Genomic DNA, 17556 nt, shown 5'->3' on the forward strand with positions numbered 1-17556 from the left:
TAAATCTTTAAAAAAAAAAAAAGAATTCATACTTTTTATTTTCACTTGTAATTCTAGCCTAAGACAGAGACTTAATATTTTAGTTAGTCTGTGCAATCTTAACATAGGTAAACATGATTTCTTTTTTAGGATTTTTGTAAATTAAAATAGATTACAGATCAATCAATTGAATTTTTTTTTAAGATTTTATTTAATTATTTGACAGAGATAACAAGTAGGCAGAGAGAAATAACTTCTTCATCCAACATGGGGCTCAAACTCAACCTCGAGAGTGAGAGTTGCATGCTCTACCAACTGAGCCAGCAACTGGCCCTAATTCCATCACTTTATATGTGAAATTTTAGGTATGCTTCCTTTAAGTGACTTGAATAAAGCACTGAAATAGAAGTTTGCACTGAAACCTAATTAACAATTACAGAGAACTAGAACTCTCTGGCTACAAATTTTTACATTCAGAAAATGATTTAAGATGAGTAATTTAAAAACTCCTACATTATATTCACATATTGTACATAACAGTATAAGTTATCTAAGAAAAATTGTCTCTAAGATAAGATTTAAAAAGCTTTCTTAAAACATTGGAGTCAGATTGGACATTGAGAGTCAATGTGCATAACAGAAAGAGCTTAAGATCTAGAATCAAAAAACCTACATTTGAGTCAGATCTACCATGAATTTAGAAGTAATAGATTATAGGATTCAATTGTGACATTGTATTTTATAGTATGGTAAACTATAGAATGCTATAAAAATAGGCATATAATAAGTGTTTTAGAAAAAAAAGGAAATAGTGATATTGTAGTTTAAAAATTGAGATGCAGTTATTGGGAGTATCTATATTGGCAAGATAAAAAGAAATTAACTCTACAATGTAATGGACATTTATTAAATAGTAAGCATTGGATTTGGGAAGATAGATAAAATGTAGAAATAACAGGAACTAAAGGGTTTGATCCTTGAAAAGACAGCGAAATCAATAAATAGTTGGCCTAATATATTGAGGGTAAAAGTCAGAAAATATCAACTTGTTTTTAGAAGATGATATACATAGTTGTATTCCTAATGTATTTGAAATAGCTGACTTCAAAATGTAAATACTCAAATTAGTTCAACAACAAGGCACTTAATCCAGTATCAGGATGAAAATTTGAAAGGGTTTAAAAAACCTGACTCCGTGATAGATTCATTAGAATTTTTAAGTGTTGAAGTACAATAAAACCTCTTATTGCATAAGATATTTTTTTCTTTCTTTTTCTTTTTTTAATGAACGCAGATTTTGGGGCACCTGGGTGGCTCAGTTATTTGGTGTCTGCCTTTGGCTCAGGTCATGATCGCAGAGTCCTGGGATTGGGCCCCACATCAGGCTCCCTGCTCAGCGGGAAGTCTGCTTCTCCCTCTCCCACTCTCCCTGCTTGTGTTCACTCTTGCTGTCTCTCTCTCTGTCAAATAAATAAAATCTTTAAAAAAATTTTTTTAGGGCGCCTGGGTGGCTCAGTGGGTTAAGCCACTGCCTTCGGCTCAGGTCATGATCTCAGGGTCCTGGGATCGAGTCCCGCATCGGGCTCTCTGCTCAGCAGGGAGCCTGCTTCCTTCTCTCTCTCTCTCTCTGCCTGCCTCTCAGTGTACTTGTAATTTCTCTCTGTCAAATAAATAAATAAAATCTTTAAAAAAAAAAAAAAAATTTTTTTAAATCTTAGATTTTTAAACTTTTCTTTTATTTTCTTTTTTAAAGATTTTATTTATTTGAGAGAGAGAAAGAGAGCACTGAGTTGGTGGGGAGAGGGTCAGAGGGAGAAGCTCTGCTGAGCAGGGAGCACAGTGTGGGACTTGATCCCAGAACACCAGGATCATGACCTGAGCTGAAGGCAGTCGCTTATCCACCTGAGACACCCAGAGCGCCACGTAAGGTATTTCTTAAACTAAGAATTTAAAAAATGACACTATTTAAGTGTATTTTACTGTGTAAATTTGTTAGTAATCCAAAAGCCTCTCAAAAGAAATGTTACTTGAAACAGTGTATTAGTTTTGGTACAGAATTACTAAAGAAGATCTTAGCCAATAATCACTTGTAGCAAGAAGTCAGAAGACCTGGCTCTTGTTTCTGTCTGTCCTAATAATAAGCAGTGTGGTCTTAAATCATTTTATGCTTTTTTTGGCTTAAGGGTTTTTGTTTTCTGTTTCGGCTCTTCTCTGTGTTTGTGTGTTTCAGTTTACAAGTTTACAAGTTGATCGCTTCTCGGCCTTTTGGCTAAGATCGGGTTTACAAGTTTACAAGTTCTTTTCTAGCTCTGAAATTTCTCTTTCCGGAATACTTCATAGTAGAAGAAATATTCATTGTGTCCAAATTGTCTTTATTCTAAGGATGCCAGTTAGTTTAATAAGGGAAAGTTCTTTGACTCTCCTACAGCAATAAGAAAGATAGTGGAGACTGATAGAGTTGCATCAGAGAGAAATGATTATCCAAATTTTATTCCCCAAATGCTCTTGAATTGGAATAGGAAGCATTTTTGCTTGATTTTTAGTGCACATTTATTTATTTATCATAAACTATTGTTGAAGAGATAATACATACACATTGTTCAAAATTCAGAAGGCAAACCAAGAGTATATAGTGAAAAGTATTTTTCTCCTTCTTTTCTCCAGTATGTAGGTTATTTTTCTCAGAGCAGCAAATTTTAGTTTTATTTCTTTTTCCCCCAAGATTTTATTTATTTATTTTTATAGAAACCTTTTTATTTTTTAAAAAAAGATTTTACTTATTTATTTTGAGAGAGAGTATGTGAGCAAGGGGAGGGGCGGGGGGGTAGATAGAGAAAAATCCCAAGCAGACTCCCTGCTGAGCACAGAACCCATTGCAGGGCTTAATCTCACAACCCTGACATCAGGACCTGAGCTGAAACCAAGAACTGGCTGCTTAATGGACTGAGCCATCCAGTTGCCACTTTATTTACTTATTTATTTATTTATTCTGCATCCTGAACCCACTGGGCTCAAACTTATCCTGGAACCCAGAGTCACACACTCTACTGACTGAGCCAGCCATGCACCCCAGCAAATTTTAGTTTTAAAACCAAGAGCCAGTGTTACCTCAGGAGAAAAATTTACAGTCATTCATGAAAACAAGGATCTCTCTTATTGTTTACTCTAATTTGAGTAAACATTTGTAATGAATGATTAAAAAGGAAAGAAACAAGTTACATGATAAAGGAAGAGAGAACTAAGTTTCACTATAGTATGGCCTGACTATATACCTGGCAACCCTGGGAAAAACAGCAAGCATTATAATAATAAGTAATGGATGATATGAGCAAAATGGTAAATTATGAGATGAATCCATCAAAATTGAGTTTTTCATTTCATGAAAATACTTAGAAAAACCATAATTTAAAAAAACCCTCACAGTAGTGACATAGGATATTGAGTGTTTGGCAATTAACTTGGTATGGAATACTTGACAATTCCAATAGAATTATGAAATCTTAAAGGAAAAAACAAAGGAATAGTTCAAATAAATGGAGCTACAAGTGCTTTCCTTGTTGGGAAAGATAATAGAGTAATTAACAAATTAAGTGGGAAACCAATTATAATTCCATCAGGAAATGTTACAGAACTTGTTGAAGGGAAAATTTATCGGAAAAAATGAATGACCAAGAAATGCAAAAGTATGTTTTGAGGGAAAAAGCTCAGTTAATGGGGGATTGCCTTTCCTAGGGTTGCAGATGAATAAATAAAATCTTAAAAAAAAAAAAATTGGGGCGCCTGGGTGGCTCAGTGGGTTAAGCCGCTGCCTTCGGCTCAGGTCATGGTCTCGGGGTCTTGGGATCGAGTCCCGCATTGGGCTCTCTGCTCAGCAGGGAGCCTGCTTCCCTTCCCCCTCTCTCTGCCTGCCTCTCTGCCTACTGTGATCTCTCTCTGTCAAATAAATAAATAAAATCTTAAAAAAAAAAGTCAATCTTCTAAAAAATAATAATAATAATAATAATAATAATTGTATTTATTGTGAAACATGTATATACAAAAAAAAATCTGTTAAACTTGGCAATATAGTTTCAAGATGCTAGTAAAATGAAGCTATCACTCAGATTAAGAAACAGTATATTACTAGTTCCATAAAGCTTGTATATACTGTTCCTTACTTCCATCCACTCATTCATTGCATCCCTCCTCAGACTTTTGTGTTGGTCATTCCTTTGCTTCTCTTTATTGTTACCATGTGATGTATATTCCCTAATTGGTATTTATCTTAGTTTGGGATATCTGAGTGGCAAGTACAAAAATCAGCTGTATAAGGAAGGGGTAACTTGCCACTTTTGTTGAATTTATTTATTTATTTGACAGAGAGAAATCACAAGTAGGCAGAGAGGCAGGCAGAGAGAGAGGAGGAAGCAGGCTCCCTGCTGAGCAGAGAGCCCGATGTGGGGCTCGATCCCAGGACCCTGAGATCACGACCTGAGCCGAAGGCAGAGTCTTAACCCACTGAGCCACCCAGGGGCCCCTAGAATGCTTTTACGTAAGTTCTTTTCCTCATGAGCTCTTCAGATGACTCTTTTTATCATTCATGACTCAGCTCAAATGTGGATCTTCTGAGACTTTCATGAAGTAACCCCCGTCCCATCGTCCTGCTCATTTCCTTCAGGGCACTTAGGACAATAGAAAAGATCTTATTTATATGCCTTATTCTTCCCACACCTGGAACATAAGCCTGGCGAGAGCACAACTTGTTGACTGAGGTAGTCCCAGGGTAGAATGGTATGTGTCTAGCATGTGATAGCCACTCACTAAGGTCAGTTGAATAACCATAATTTAGTCTTTGTTTTTACTCATCATTCTGTCTCACTGAGTTGTGTTTCTCTTTCTGCATGAGTTGCACACTGTCTTACTGTTTTTAATGTAGGTTCAGATACTCGGTAAGACCAGTTACTCCCCGTGGGTGCAATTCTTTTTAAATATATTCTCTGATATTTATAATTTATAACCGTCTGTTCAGCTGTTACATTCTTGAATAATTTGTAATGGTCCCAAAAGTCTCTGTTGGATTTATGCTTAGAAATGAATTAAAAACCACATTTTCTTCCATTTATTAATTTCTTCTTTCAGATCTTACGTGCAAGTTTTGTTGTTGCTTTTTTTTTTTTTTTTCCAAAGAAGGTCCTAATATACATACAAATTTTAGAATTGTTTGTGTTCTAGTTCTGTGAAAATGCTGTTGGTGTTTGATGAGGATTGCATTAAGTGTGTGGATTTCTTTGGGTGGTATGGCCATTTTAACAGTATTTGTTCTCCTGAGAAAACCTTTTTTATCACCATGACCACCCAGTTCATCTGCGCTGGATTAGGTAGAAAATAGCCAGATAGTCTACAGAACATCTGTATAACATTTCTTTCATGTTTCAAGAGATGAAAATAACTGTAAGAAGTTAAGTATAAAAGTACCCAGGATGACATAAATAATCCATGTATGAAATTTTATCCCACCTGCAGCTTTTATTTATTTAAAAATTAGAATTCATGGAATAAAAAATTTTTCTTGGAAAGTTTAATGGAAGGAGGTTTAGCCTGATTACAACAGTAATACTAGTGTCACTGATTTGATTTTTATAAAAATGATTTTCTCCCAGCCTTATTGAGATATAATTGATGGATATAGTGTTGCGCAGGTTTAAAGTGTACAGTCTGTTGTTTTGATACACTTATATATTGCAAAATGATTACCACTGAGCATTGGCTAATGCCTGTTATTGCGTCACATAGTTACTACTTTTTTTGTAATAAGGATCTTATTTTTCAATAAATTAAAGTCAGTGTGATACCCACGCAAGCTGGAATGCTAGCCCTCCTGTGAACAAGCACCTGACCTCAGAACAAGAAGTTTTTAAAGTCCAGAACATTAGAAGTGTGATCTTTTTCAAAGTGAATCCATTACAATCTTGCCATTTCATACTAGATTTCCAAATACAGTTGACCCTTGAACTGTGCTAGGTCCACGTATACATGGATATTTTTCAATAAATACAGTGCAGTACTATATATTTTCCTTATGATCTCCTTAATAACATATTTCCTTTAGCTTACTTTATTGTAATAGTACAGTGTATAATACATATAACGTGCAAAATGTGTGTTGACTGTGTTATTGGTAAGGCTTCCAGCTACCAGCTGTAGGCTATTAGTAGTTAAGTTTGGGGGGAGTCAAGTTATAGATGGATTTTGGATTATGTGGGAAGTGGAGTAGGGTCAGCATTCCTAATCCCCATGTTCTATAGTCAACCTTACTTCTTCCTGTTGCTTAGGCTTGGGACTTCCTTCATCATCAGCTCAGCTCTCTCCAACTTCATCTTCACTTAACAATATCATTTACTTTTCTAAATTGGATGTTTTGGTTCTTATTTTCAAAATTCAGCTTAACTCTGTATGTAAGCAGGCATGGAATCATCCCCTTCTCTCTTGCCTTGCTACAGTGCCTTCTTTTTTTTCCCTTGTTCAGCAGGTTTCACTGGATTCACAATTGCAGGGTTGTAATAGCTAGGTAAGACCATTCTCGTCTCTGAAAAATATTAATTTGGGCTAACATCTGAGCCATAGCTGTCTTAGGTGTCAGAGTAGTCCCCCTTAATGCACGGCTTCACTTTCCGTGCTTCAGTTACCAGCTCAGCCAAGACCCAGAGGCATGTCCTCCTTCTGACTTATCAGAGGGTCAGTAGTAGCCTGATGCTACGTTGCAGTGCGTTCATCACTGACCTCACTTCATCTCACCATCAGGCATGTTCTCATCTTGTCATCACAAGAAGGGTGGTACAGAACAGTAAGATATTGAGAGAGAGAGAGAGACCACATTATGTAACTTTTAATTACAATATATTGTTATAATTGTTGTAGTTTTTTTATTGTTAATCTCTTAGTAGGCCTCATAAACTAAACCATCATAGGTGTGTGCATATAGGACATAGTCTCTACAGGGTTAAGTACTACCCATGGTTTTAGCACCCACAGGGGTCTAGGGGTGCACCACCATGGACAAGGGGAGCTCGCTGCACTGCCTACAGAGCCACAGCATTGAGAACAGAGCCTCCCATACCTGTGGTTAATTCTTGTTTTTGTTTTAAGCAGTTTCCTTTTCTTGCTCTTTTAATTTCTAGCCTCTGCCCTTTCCAGCTCCCTAGCTAAAGCTTTTTGTGCACTCGTTGCTATTTCTGTCTCTGAAGAGAGGTAGACTAGGAGTCTGAGTTAAACTTCTGTTAACTCTTCTTGGTTTTTCCATTGTCTTCTCTATATCTTGACATCTCCTCTAGCGTTGCTCCTGCTTCTACCCCTATACCTGTTGGTGAGCAGGAACCAGATCTGATCCACAGTGTTTCCCCTGCTTCTGGATCATGGTTTCTTCCTCTCTCTGCTTCTGGATTATGACTTCTGTATCTGTTCCTGGATTGAGACATTTCCACTCCTTGCTTCTACTGTAATGATGCCTTTAATGAGACTTCGGTCTTGAATGACTTCTGCCTCTCAGTGACTTAATTTCTTTGTGTTTGTGTCTGTCCTCACCATTTTCAGATATATTTAATCTCTCCTTTACTTTATAAGAAGAATGTTCTTTGTCAATATGTTTCTCAAATTTGTATTTCTTAGAGGATTTATTTTTAGATACATATCTTATTATTTTGCTCTCTGCATCTGTAGCTTCTTTATTTTTTTCATACATTAGCATACTCTGCTTCTTCTCTGGCTCCTGCATTTTCTTCCTACATTATCTGACTTTCATGTTCTTTTGATCTTGATCATGATCTCAAATGATGATATCTTGAGGCTCTAGGAGAAACATACCTCTGACTGCTCTTTTTTTAATCTTTATCTGGGGATAGCTTTTCTGGAGCTATTTCATCTCATTCTGTTTTATTGGTCTATTTGAGAATCCAGTTATTACTGACTAAATTGCATCCCCTCAAATTTATATGGTGAGGCCTTAACCCCCACTTTGCCTATATTTAGAGATGGTGCTTTTAAGGACGTTATTATGGTTAAATGAGTTTATAAGCGTGGTGCTCTGATCCCAAACAACTTGTGTTCTTATAAGACAGGAAGAGATACTATAGATTTCTGTCTTTCCACGTGCACAAACCAAAGAAATTCTCATCACCATCAAAGACACAGCAAGAAGGTGGCTGACTGTGAGCTAGGAGGAGAGCCCTCATCAGAACCAGTCCTGCCAGACCTCGATCTGGGATTACTGGCTTCCAACACTAAGAAAATAAATTTTTGTTGTTTAAGTCACACAGCCTGTGCTATTTTGTTATGTCAGCTCAAGGCAGCTAATACGCTAATCTTAATTTCATTAACCCTCTCTAGTAAAAACAACCCCTTGGCACAGTGATGCTGAGAAATAATGGTCTCCCTTTCCTCACATATGCTCTGGGCATCTTACTCCAGAGTCCTAGCTGCTGGGGCAGCACTTTTAACAATACCAGCCACCCAGAAGCTTCCCACAGACTGAATCCATTCCCATGAGAGACCTGAGAGGCGCAAAGGGGCTTTGCCATTGCTTTTTTAGTTTGTTTTTTACACTTAGTAACACCTGTAAGGTATTTTATGTCTGTTTTGGAATAGGTAACTACCTTTAATTTTTCCCCCTGAAGGAAAGCCGTTTGTCCCAACACTGTCAACCAGTGCATCTTTCCCCCACCAACTCAAAATATCACCTTTGTCAAAATTGTATTTTCTTGGGGTGCCAGAGTGACTCAGTCAGTTAAGCGTCTGCCTTGGGCTTAGGTCATGATCTCAGGGCCTCTGGTTGGCAGGGAGTCCTCTTCTCCCTCTGTAATCTCCCCCCCCCCCCCAATAACTAAAAAAAAAACCTTAAAAAAATTTGGATTTTCTTGGCATGAGAAGCCCCATGTACAATGAAGTGCCCCCACCTTGTAGGACAGGGAAGAGGAGGAGGCTTGCATGGTAGAGGGAGAGGAGGAGGATTTGGGAATGCCAACCGCTGGAGGCTACACGAATATGACACAGGGTGTGGGAGCTCTAGGCATGGAGGCAGCCTGGCGACAGTAGGCTGCAGTGACTTTTCCACAGACTGTTAGGGCTTTCATGGTTTTGGTCTTCCTAGAGTGCATCTAAAAGTATTACACACAAAATCAGCTTCTTAATTTTCTTAAGTTTCAAAACCCAGAGTGCCTATGATGTGTCCCATCCTTCATTGGGCTTACCAGCAGTGGCTTTTCAGCATAGCTTGTCTGAAATTCTTAAGACTGCAGAATTCAAGACGGTGGTAGATTTTATCATGATTTGCTTTTGAATTTAGTTTATTGAGGTTCACAATAAGTGGAAAATAATTTCAGATAATTCATTTTGTTTAGAATTGCATAGAATTCTAGGGCCAGCTTTGTTTAGCATTAAAGCAAAAGCCCACCTTTACTTGTTTATGGAAGGTATTGCTATAAGAGATAGATATGATGCATTTAATCTACATTTGTATTAATTTATGGCAGGTTTTGTATGAATTTTAACCTTTTTTTTTTTTTTTTTTTTTTTTAAAGATTTTATTTATTTATTTGACAGAGAGAGATCACAAGTAGGCAGAGAGGCAGTCAGAGAGAGGAGGAAGCAGGCTCCCCGCTGAGCAGAGAGCCCGATGTGGGACTCGATCCCAGGACCCTGAGATCATGACCTGAGCCGAAGGCAGCGGCTTAACCCACTGAGCCACCCAGGCGCCCCCGAATTTTAACCTTTTAACAAATTTCCAAAAGTGGATTATGCCTTTGATAATAATTAAAATGATTTATCACATCTGGTAGGGGGAGAAGAATATATTTTCTTATACACATGTATATGTTTCAGCATTTTATTTATTTATCTATTATTTATTTATTAAAGATCTTATTTATTAGAGAGCGAACACGAGCAGGGGGAGAGGCAGAGACAGGGGGAGAAGCAGACTCCCTACTGAGTAGGGAGCCCAACTTGGGGGTCAGTCCCAGGACCCTGGAACTGTAACCCAAACTGAAGATAGACTCTTAACCAACTGAGCCACCCAGGCACCCTGTTTAAGTATTTTATATCCTGTCCATCAATCCATATTTTATTTCTATCTTAGTATTTTACTATTTTATTTATTTATTTTTTATTTTGCTTATTTATTTGATAGAGATCACCAGTAGGCAGAGAGGCAGGCAGAGAGATGGGGGGGAAGCAGGCTTCCAGGTGAGCAGAGAGTCTGAGGCAGGGCCCAGAGCCCTGGATCACGACCTGAGCTGAGACAGAGGCTCTAACCCACTGAGCCACCCAGGCGCCCCTGTATTTTACTATTTTATTTATTTATTTTTTAAAAGATTTTATTTTATTTATTTGAAAGACAGAGACCACAAGTAGGCAAAGAGGCAGGCGGGGGCGGGGGGGGAGCAGGCTCCTTGCTGAGCAGAGAACCCGATGTGGGGCTTGATCCCAGGACCCTGAGATCATGACCTGAGCCGAAGGCAGAGGGTTAACCCACTGAGCCACCCAGGCGCCCCTATTTTTCTATTTTAATGACCAGGGCTTTGCAATGAATTTTGATGTCTAGTCAAATGTTTTTCTAAACATTCTTGGCAGAGTATTTTCACGGTTTATTTTCTGTTAAGAATTTTGACTTTGTCAGTTTCTTCTTTTTTTTTTTTAAGTCCTATTGGGAACTTCCACACTTCTAAGTTAATTTTTTTTCCTCTAAAACTAGAGGACACACCGACACAGACACACAAGGACAGAACAGGAGAGTAAACAATAGCAAGGAACTTTTGAACGGAGGAAAGAATATGGTAATTGACTTAGCAAGTCCAGGGAAGCCACATCCTGGGCCAGCAGTAGAGAAGGCTGACGGCCAAGCTGCTACACTGCGAAGAAGCCTCACGAGGCACAGAGCTGGCAGCACAGCCGCTGGGTGTGGCGCAGAGTGGGCAGGGAAAGCTGCCTGAGCTCCCGTTAGATCCCTAAGTCCTTGCCCTACTTCCGGGTCTCTGCTTTGGGGGACACCAAACATGGTTGATGGTACACAGCTGGAGGATCAGATGAATGTGTGCCTTGTGAATGTTGTATACTGACTTCCTAGCCTTTTGCCGCCACTCAGCTCCCAAATTTCAGATAGCTAGTCTTTCCGTCTTCAGGCTGCAGGTTGTAAAATCTCTCTTGAGAAATCGGAGCAGTCTGAGGGGAAGGAATAAAAAGGCCTAAAGGGATGAAGGGGAGGGTCCCCAGCAGACAGCTAGGGTTGCAGAGCTTCCAGTGAGCCTTTGATTCTTACAAATAAAAAAAACAAACAAACAAGGATAATCAGTAATCTGAGGAAAGCCTGTAACATGGAATGTGGAGACTAAAGTGAACAAACCGTAAAAAGCAATGTAGAGGAAGTAGAGACCATAAAAGGAAGGAGAATGATAAAACAAACAAACCCCTATCTTTAAGCTGCTGGGAAGTAAAATTTAAAAAAACTAAATAAGAAAGTTGGAACAAAATATTCTCTTAGAAATTAAAGACCGGAGCGAAAACTGGAAGGGAAAGGATCAGAAAATGACGAGGTCTAGTACCTTAGTAGAAGCAGCTCCAAAAAGAAAGATTAGGAACAGGAAAAGGGGGAAATTCTCAACTAAAGTATATGATAAAATTTTTCGAAACTGAGGGAATTGGGTTGCTAGATGGTAAGGGCTCACTGAGTACCCAGCACAGGGATTGAAAATAAAGTCCTATGCAAGTATGTTACCTCTACAGAAAAATGTTCCCCCCCGGTAAAAATGTAAAGAGTTATGGATAGTGCTGTTGTGAAATTACGATATGTGTCTTTTGGCATATGCATATATATATATATGCATTTCTGTTGGGTATGTACATAGGTGTAGAATTGCTGATACAATAAAATAAGAATAAATAATAAGTAAATAAATAATATAAATAATGTCAAAGAGTTTTCCAAATGTGCTAGAAATAGGATTTCCATTTCTATTTTTTTAAAAGATTTTACTTATTTATTTGACAGAGAGACAGCAAGAGAGGGAACACAAGCAGGGAAAGCAGGAGAGAAGCAGGCTTCCCATTGAGCAGGGAGCCGGACTCAGGGTTTGATCCCGGGACCTTGGGATCATGACCTGAGCTGAAGGCAGATGCTTAACTGACTGAGCCACCAAGGCAGCCCCATTTCTCTTAGTTTAGAGCTAGTCAGAAGCTAACAACTCAGATGTCCCATCTGTAGGAGAATGCATAAATATTTCTGTGAAATACTATGCAGCAGTGAATATGAACAAGCTTTTATGACATGGAGTAACATGGAGGAATTCACCAGCACTGTTGAATGAAAGAAGTCAGACGAGAGAGTCCATGTTGTATGTTGACACCTGTGTAAATTCACAGACAGGCAGAACCAAACTGTGATGATAGGAATCAGGATGGTGGCTACCTTTGGAGGGGGATTTTGTCTGAAGGCGCATAAAGAGAGCATCTAGGAGCTGGGAGTATTCCATTGCAATATCTGGATGGTGGTTGGCTACGTGATAGGTTCATTCTGAAAATTCATTAAGCTGGACTCTTATCATTTGTATACTTTCCTGTTTAAATGTTATATAAGTTAAAAACAAAGTTGTGAGTATGTTAAGTGATTCATGGAAAAGTGTTTTGAAGTTAATGTTAATTGGAATTAACAGAACAAAACTATGATAACACTGTAATAGTAAAAACTTTTTAGTGTGTATACACAAAGGCCTGCGGAAAGGACTGCAAGCAGGTGGTATTTCAGTTTGTTATTTTTCTGTGAAAATTAGCACCTTATAGAGGGGGAAAGAAAACCCCATGTGTCTGCCGCTGGTTGTATTGCTATACTAAAAACAAGATTGTTTTGTCCTTGACTGTGCCCCTTAAATTGGGGTAGGTAGGGTGATTGCCTAAAGCTGGTAGTTTTTTGGTTTGTTTTGAGATTTATCATAAGGTAAGTAGTATTGTGACTGCCCCCCTGTGCTTTCAAATGTGACATTTATGAAGATGTGAATATGTTCCTGTTTCTTGATCTGTTTTTCCTTATTTCCTAGGTTTTTGTGGAGACCCTGGATAAGTGTTTTGAAAATGTTTGTGAATTGGATTTGATCTTCCATATGGATAAGGTACCTTCTCTCCCTAACCAGGGTTACTAGAAAACTAAAAGCCTAGGTTATTTCTATCTGCCTCTACACCTTTATGTTCTTTTTGTGGCTTTTTACTCTGGGAGTAGTCCCAGATGTTGTGTTTCACTTAATAACTGAAGTTTAATAGTTTTGGGAGCGTTTTGCTAAGATCTGTTACCAGTTTTAACACACACATGAGATTACTCGGCCTATGTCATCGTTCATGTTTTTATAGACATACTTTTTTTCTTGGTAGAGAGCAGTGATGTCACTATGATGCTTGACTGCCACATTAGTGGAGTGAGAAGTTGTTTTATGTTGATTGTAAAATGAGTTCCCTTGGCATAATCCGGTGACAGTGAAGCTTTGGAAGAATCATGATGTAGGGTCTTTGACCTAGCTAGTAAAGGTTATTATTTTCCCAAAGAGGAACAGAGTGACTCAGACATTTATAACATCGTTCGAGGTCAGGTGGTATTCTGTAGGGAAGCAGACTGTTGGGCAGAATTGAAGTACAAAGTACACGTTCTCAGATTTGTGCTGCTGGCATCACTTTGACATGGCCTCTTGTCCCCCTGTGCCAAGTTAAAGGTGGGAGATAGCCAGCAAGGGGATAGGACCTGCCACATGTATTTTATCCAGCTGGGCTCATGCCGTGTCCAGTGCTATTGACCTTGGACAAGTTCCTCGTTTCCTTCAACTGGTTTTTACCATGTCCCATGGCCCTTGGAGAAAGCGAATGATTTTTTAGGAGACTACAACTCATTGCTAAGCCATAATCCTTTTTACTCTATTTTCATCTCAACGAGGTAGTTGTTTTTAGATCCATCATCGCTAGCATTGCTGTCTGGAGGACTTTCTTGTCATTTTTCAGGAGGATCTTCTGTCTCCGTTAACCCTCCTGAGATGTGGATGACTGTCTCCGGGCGAGTGCAGTGAGTGCATTCTTAAGGTTGGATGTTGGAGTGAGTGACGTTTTCTCTCTAACAGCTAGCTTAGTGCTGAGACTCCCTGAGCAGCCTGGTACAAGAGAATCACAGAAGCCCATTCTTGCCAGATATACTTCCCTTGGAGCTCCCCAGTAGGCTCAAGGCAGAGCTCACTGGTGCTTTTGAGGAGGTCACTCTCCCTTTCCATGTGAAAGAATCTTAGAAACTTCAGAGACCTCTTCACCTCCTCTTCGCAAGCATTTAGAGTTGCTTTGAGCTTGTCAATTGTTCAAGGTGCTGTCTTGTAATTTCCTTTAAGGAGAGCCATAGGTCAAACCCAGTGTCCCTCTCTGCCAGTGGGCGTGGCTTTAAAAGGAAATAAAAAGCCAACAAAATGTTGTTCTTTCTCCTGTGTCTTATCTTTAAGTAAGTTCCATAAAATAGTTTGCTGCTGCTGCAGATTCCTTTCACAGTTTATAACCTGTCTATTTTTAGTTGCTCATGTGACATCAGGAAATTAGCCTCCAGATTCCCTGAGATCTTTGGAAAGTGATGGCGCAAGGAGCCAGGGCCTCACCCGGCTCACCTTTATAGTGTGGAAGGTGTCTTTCAGCAGGTGACTTTTTTTAGTTCCACCTCAGGCTTGTCCTTGCCCTCACATAGAACTCGCATAGGTTGCTAATTCAGGCTTACCTTCTAGGGCTAGGTAGGCAAAGGACCTGTCAGAAGACAATAGGAATGTCACCTTGAACTCCATCCTTCTGGACTGAAGAAACCTCTCTATCCTAAGTCTCCTTACCTCCTCGCCCTCCCTTTCTTCCTGGCTTAAAGAAAAGTGTGTTTCATCCCATGTGGAGAGCCAGATCCCTTCCTGTCTCTCCCCACCATACACCACAGTGACTCGGAGCTGTCTGTATCTGTTCCTTCTCCTGGGGCCGCTGTCTCTCACAGAACCCACCTGTTCCCTTGCTTCTTGCCGTCCTTTTAACTGGTGTCTCATCTCCAGTCTTGCATTTAAGGTGAACATCTTGAGTGCGTGAGTGATTCACATCCAGTCTTGCATTTCTGCTTCATCTGTTCCCTTTCTGGAGCCCTGTCTCCTGGTTTTCATTCTCACCCAAAAGGCACTATAATTTCCTAATCCTGTTTGCCAGTATCACCTTCTGGATGGTTTCTGCAGCATTCAGTGCTACCGATTCTTCATGAAGTACTGCCTTCGTAGTCCTTTTTCCACCGGTGCTTCTGTTACACAGAACCCTTTCGGCTCTTACTCTCTTCCCACTTCTGTCTCTAACTTATGTCGTCAGTCATCTCTTAACTCACTCTTCTCGCACTCCTGTTTCTAGCCTAGATCTCATCCTGTTGTCTTATTTAAATTATCCGTCTGGGTCATTCCCAAACTTGTCATTTCTAGTCCAGGATGGCCTGAGTCCCATGCCTGTATTTCCCGTTGCTGGAGGCATTTCTCCCTCCTCTCATTCCAGCATCTCACTTCTTCCCGCCACTTTTTATCCAGAGCCAGGTTTGGCCTTGTCTCCTGAAAACCGTTTCTTCCTCCAGCCTCCCTTTTCCACTGGTGCAGCCACCATCCTCTGGCGAGTGCACTCAAAACCTCAAAACTTTGCCTCCCGCTTCTTTGCTAGGAATAGCCAGTCAGTTGCTAAAACCTGTCATTTCTCTCCGTAGACTCCTTAAATCTATTCTTAATATTCACCAGTTATTAACATTTGTACACTTGCTTTTACATCTCTCTATATGCATATATGGTTTTCTTCTCGACCCATCCGAGTTCGTTGCAGATGTCATGACCTCTCATCCCTAAATACTTTAGCAGACATCTCCTGAGAGCAAGGACATTGTCTTATATGTTGCGCATAATTCTGTAATTAATGCAATAAATTAACCACAGCATAATTAACATAGTTGAAGTCTAACATCAAAAAATACTATTTTTCAAAATATAGTTTGTATTTAAATTTCCTCCCTTCCCCCACTAATGTCATTTTTTTTTTTAATTTATTTATTTGACACACACAGAGAGAGAGATCATAAGTAGGCAGAGTGGCAGGCAGAGAGAGAGGAGGAAGCAGGCCTCCGGCTGAGCAGAGAGCCCAATGTGGGGCTCAATCCCAGGACTCTGAGATTATGACCTGGTCTGAAGGCAGAGGCTTATCCCACTGAGCCACCCAGGCACCCCTAATGTCATTTATATTTTTAACACCGATTCCAACTATGGGTCAAGCACTGTCTTTACTTATGGTGCCTCTTGATTTCAGTTGTGTCTGTCAGGTTTTCTAACCTTACTTCTTCTTCCTTCTTGTTGATCCTGCAGGTGGGAATTATTTATATATATATATCTTTTTTTTTTTTTTAAAGATTATTTATTTATTTATTTATTTGACAGACAGAGATCACAAGCAGGCAGAGAGGTAGGCAGAGTGAGAGGAGAGAAGCAGGCTCGCCACCGAGCAGAGAGCCCGATGCGGGGCTCGATCCCAGGACCCTGGGATCATGACCTGAGCTGAAGGCAGAGGCTTTAATCCACTGAGCCACCCAGGCGCCCCTATTTTTTTTTTTTTTTTTAATTTATTATCCCCCCCTCCCCAAAGCCCACATTAGACTATCTGCTCCCTTGAGCACAGACCAGTTTTGGTCCTGTTATCAAGCCTTGACCCCCTGGCCAGGCATTCGAGGCTGTCTACAGTTGTCCCTATTCTATCTTGGCCTTGTTTACCATTTCTTCTTGCCAGATAACCTCTGCTACAGCTTGACTGGACCAGTCTTAGTCACGTTGTAATTCCTGCTCAGAGCCTCTGCCTGAATTGCCTTTCACATCTTTTTGTAACTGAATCCAGCCTGTCATTCAGGCTCAGCTCGAATCCTACTGTCCTAAAGCTTGTCCTCATCACCCTGGGCTATGATGATCTCTATGGACCATGTAGAGTGCTATTTCTGGCCATATGTTACTTAGTTTATATAAGCTTGTGTGTTTTCCATGCTTGATTAGATTATCCTTATCTTTGTGTTTGCCCTGTCTCCCTCACCAATTCCAGCATGGTACCTGAGTGAGGTTAATCTTCACGGTGAGCGTTCCAAGGATTGCCATCTACCTAGACTCATTAGGTTGTTCATGGTTTAAGCTGCTACAGGCTGGGTGAAGTCTAATTTCACAGTCTCTGGAGTAGTCTTCAATCCAGACTGTGCCGTTTAGAACTTATTTTGCCTGGGGCATTTGATTCCCTTTTGCTTTCAGAGATACCCAAATAGCTCAATGTCATGACTAAATTGGGTATTGATGTTAATTATGATCAAATAAAACCATATGGGATGCCTCTCTGCTTACTTGTAATCTCTCTCTCTCTGTCCAATAAAAAAATAAATAAATCTTGAAAAAAAAACCCGAAAACATATGGGTAGCGTAACATTTTGATCTACGAGTCGCTCATCAGCAAAGCTGAATTTGGCACTCAGTTGGGCTTTGAGGATTTGGTCATCAGAGTCACAATTCAGTGGCTGTA

The 17556-nt window shown here is 39.7% G+C and overlaps 1 protein-coding gene across 1 annotated transcript in view; it reads left to right on the forward strand.

Annotated features, from left to right (window-relative positions):
• AP3S2 (adaptor related protein complex 3 subunit sigma 2) overlaps positions 1 to 17556 on the forward strand; it is a 53580-nt gene that overhangs the window by 7079 nt on the left and 28945 nt on the right. Inside the window, exon 4 of the mRNA XM_059179997.1 lies at positions 13038 to 13109. Coding sequence (XP_059035980.1) covers positions 13038 to 13109 — 72 coding nt within the window. The remainder of the gene's footprint in view (positions 1 to 13037; positions 13110 to 17556) is intronic.

The sequence above is a fragment of the Mustela lutreola genome, chromosome 7 (assembly GCF_030435805.1).
Source record: "Mustela lutreola isolate mMusLut2 chromosome 7, mMusLut2.pri, whole genome shotgun sequence".
Lineage (NCBI taxonomy): Eukaryota > Metazoa > Chordata > Mammalia > Carnivora > Mustelidae > Mustela > Mustela lutreola.